A 2,500-nucleotide genomic window follows, 5' to 3' on the forward strand; every position below is an offset into this window, starting at 1 on the left:
AAAAATGAAGAGGTAGAAGGGAGTACTTGTAATCAATGCCTCTTTATGTGTCTCCCCTGAGTACCTCCTCTTCCCTCTCCCTCTCTCTCTCTCTCTCTCTCTCTCTCTCTCTCTCTCTCTCTCTCTCTCTCTCTCTCTCTCTGTCTCTCTCTCTCCTTTTCATACGTTCATAACTTCCGTCAGCTGTCGATTCAGAAATTACCTCTTTTATTTCTCTCTCTCTCTCTCTCTCTCTCTCTCTCTCTCTCTCTCTCTCTCTCTCTCTCTCTCTCTCTCTCTCTCTCTCTCTCTCTCATTACGTAGTAGAGTAAAATCATATTTCCATTTTGCGCCGATCACTTTTTTATGTACTCAAATTTCCTCCTCCTCCTCCTCCTCCTCCTCCTCCTCCTCCTCCTCCTCCTCCTCCTCCTCCTCCTCCTCCTCTATCGTATAAAAGGCTCTGTCCTCTCATTACTTCTTTTTTTTTTCAGGATTATCTATTTCTTCCTCCTCCCTTTCTCTTTATCTTCCTCCCCTTGTATCTCTTCTTCTTCCTCCTCCTCTTCTTTATTCCATCCTCCTTCTTCTTCTCTTCCTTTTCACCATGTTTAGAGGTATAAGGAAATGGTACAACAAACACACACACACACACACACACACACACACACACACACACACACACACACACACACACACACACCTGCCATTACCTTAATTGAAACTTAATACAGGGCATCCAGGTGGGAGACAGGACCCCCTCGCCCCCTTTTTTCTACTTGTAATGAGAGGCCCGGCAGGTGAGGGAAGGAGGGAGGGAGGGAGGGAGGGAGAGTGAAAGGGGAAAAGAGGGAGAGAATCAAAGAAAACCCATTCGGTATTAGAGCCAGCGATGTATGAGAGAGAGAGAGAGAGAGAGAGAGAGAGAGAGAGAGAGAGAGAGAGAGAGAGAGAGAGAGAGAGAGAGAGAGAGAGAAGGTGGATATGTTTCTGCTGCAGCCTTTCCATTACAACACCAATAACAAAGACTACTACTACTACTACTACTACTACTACTACCACCGTGTACTCACCTACTGACGGAGCCTCTGTCGTGTCAGGCTGGATCTCTATGGACTCGAGGAAGCCTGAAAAGAGAAAAAAAGGCCTTTGAGATCAGGAAAATATTTACATTCGCAGGGAAAAAAAAAATTCCTTACTCCTGCAGATTTGAAAGGAGGAACACAAATGAGCATAAAGGAAAAGCAAATATCAGTAGAGACTTGTACCATTAACCCTTTCACTTAATAACACTGAGAGTATTGAAAGAAATGTTTGCATGGAGGAAGAGAGAGAGAGAGAGAGAGAGAGAGAGAGAGAGAGAGAGAGAGAGAGAGAGAGAGAGAGAGAGAGAGAGAGAGAGAGAGAGAGAGAGAGAGAGAGAGAGAGAGAGAGAGAGAGAGAGAGAGAGGTGAAACATAAGAGATCATAAAGGAAGAACAAACATCAGTAGATTTCTTGGAGTATTAACCTTCTCCCTGCTGCGGCGTCCTCTTGGCAACACTGAGGCATCTGAAGAAAGGTTTCCATGCATACAGAATGAAGAAATAGAGAGTAAATGGCTTGATTTTGTCTTTTCTAAGCTATTTAAGACACTGTAGCATATAAGTACGTGTTTATAAATAGTGGATACAAAAAGAAAAGAGTAAAGGGGCATTTTTTTTTTTTTGTAAGCTATCTAATTATTTAAGAGTTTGTAGCATATAATTGTTTAAAAGCCGTGGATAAACAAAGGAAAAAAAAGAGAATTTAGGTGTTAATATCTAACCCCTCCCTCTCGCCCCTGCCCGCACCAATACCCCCCTCCCAACACCCACAGGTCTCCCCTCGTCACACTCCTGTAAACACACACCATCATCATCATCAAAGAAAACGAGGAGAGAAAGAAAACAAAACACCTTTCCAAACAAGACAAAACTAAGAGTACCAAAATAGAAAGAATGTCCCGGAGGAGGAGGAGGAGGAGGAGGAGGAGGAGGAGGAGGAGGAGGAGGAGGAGGAGGAGGAGGAGGAGGAAAAGGAGGAAGAGGACCCTGATACCTTCCTCTCTCTCTCTCTCTCTCTCCAACTTTCTCCTTCTTTCTATTCCAACTTCTCCTTTCCTTCACCTCCAATGAGTCCCCTCCCCCTTCCCCCTCCCCCTCACGCACCTGAGGTCACGTGGGACAACACCTAATCCAGTGTCAATCAAGAAGCCCAATCAACCTGTTACTTGTCTCTTCCAGCACGTGTGAGGGGAGAAAGGGAGAGGGGTGAGGGAAAGATGGGGAGGATGGAGAGGAAAGGGAGATGGAGAAATTAAGAGAGTATAGGGGATAGTGAAGAACAAATAAGAGGAGGAAATGAGGAAAGGGAAGAAGGAAAAGAGAGTATGGAAAAATGGAGGAGAAAGGGAAAGGAAGGGAAGGGAAAGAGATAGGAAGGGAAAAGAAGAAATGGAAAGGGAAAGAAAAATGGGATAGGAGAGAAAAAGAAATGGGAA

At 44.6% G+C, this 2,500-nt stretch overlaps 1 protein-coding gene across 1 annotated transcript in view; it reads right to left on the reverse strand.

The window, feature by feature from the left end:
• The window catches only part of LOC135089653 (roundabout homolog 3-like), a 173,369-nt gene that overhangs the window by 85,807 nt on the left and 85,062 nt on the right, over window positions 1-2,500 (reverse strand). The window contains exon 3 of the mRNA XM_063985530.1: window positions 1,053-1,106. Within this exon, the coding sequence (XP_063841600.1) occupies window positions 1,053-1,106 (54 nt within the window). The remainder of the gene's footprint in view (window positions 1-1,052; window positions 1,107-2,500) is intronic.

This window comes from Scylla paramamosain, chromosome 33 (genome assembly GCF_035594125.1).
Source record: "Scylla paramamosain isolate STU-SP2022 chromosome 33, ASM3559412v1, whole genome shotgun sequence".
Classification (NCBI taxonomy): domain Eukaryota; kingdom Metazoa; phylum Arthropoda; class Malacostraca; order Decapoda; family Portunidae; genus Scylla; species Scylla paramamosain.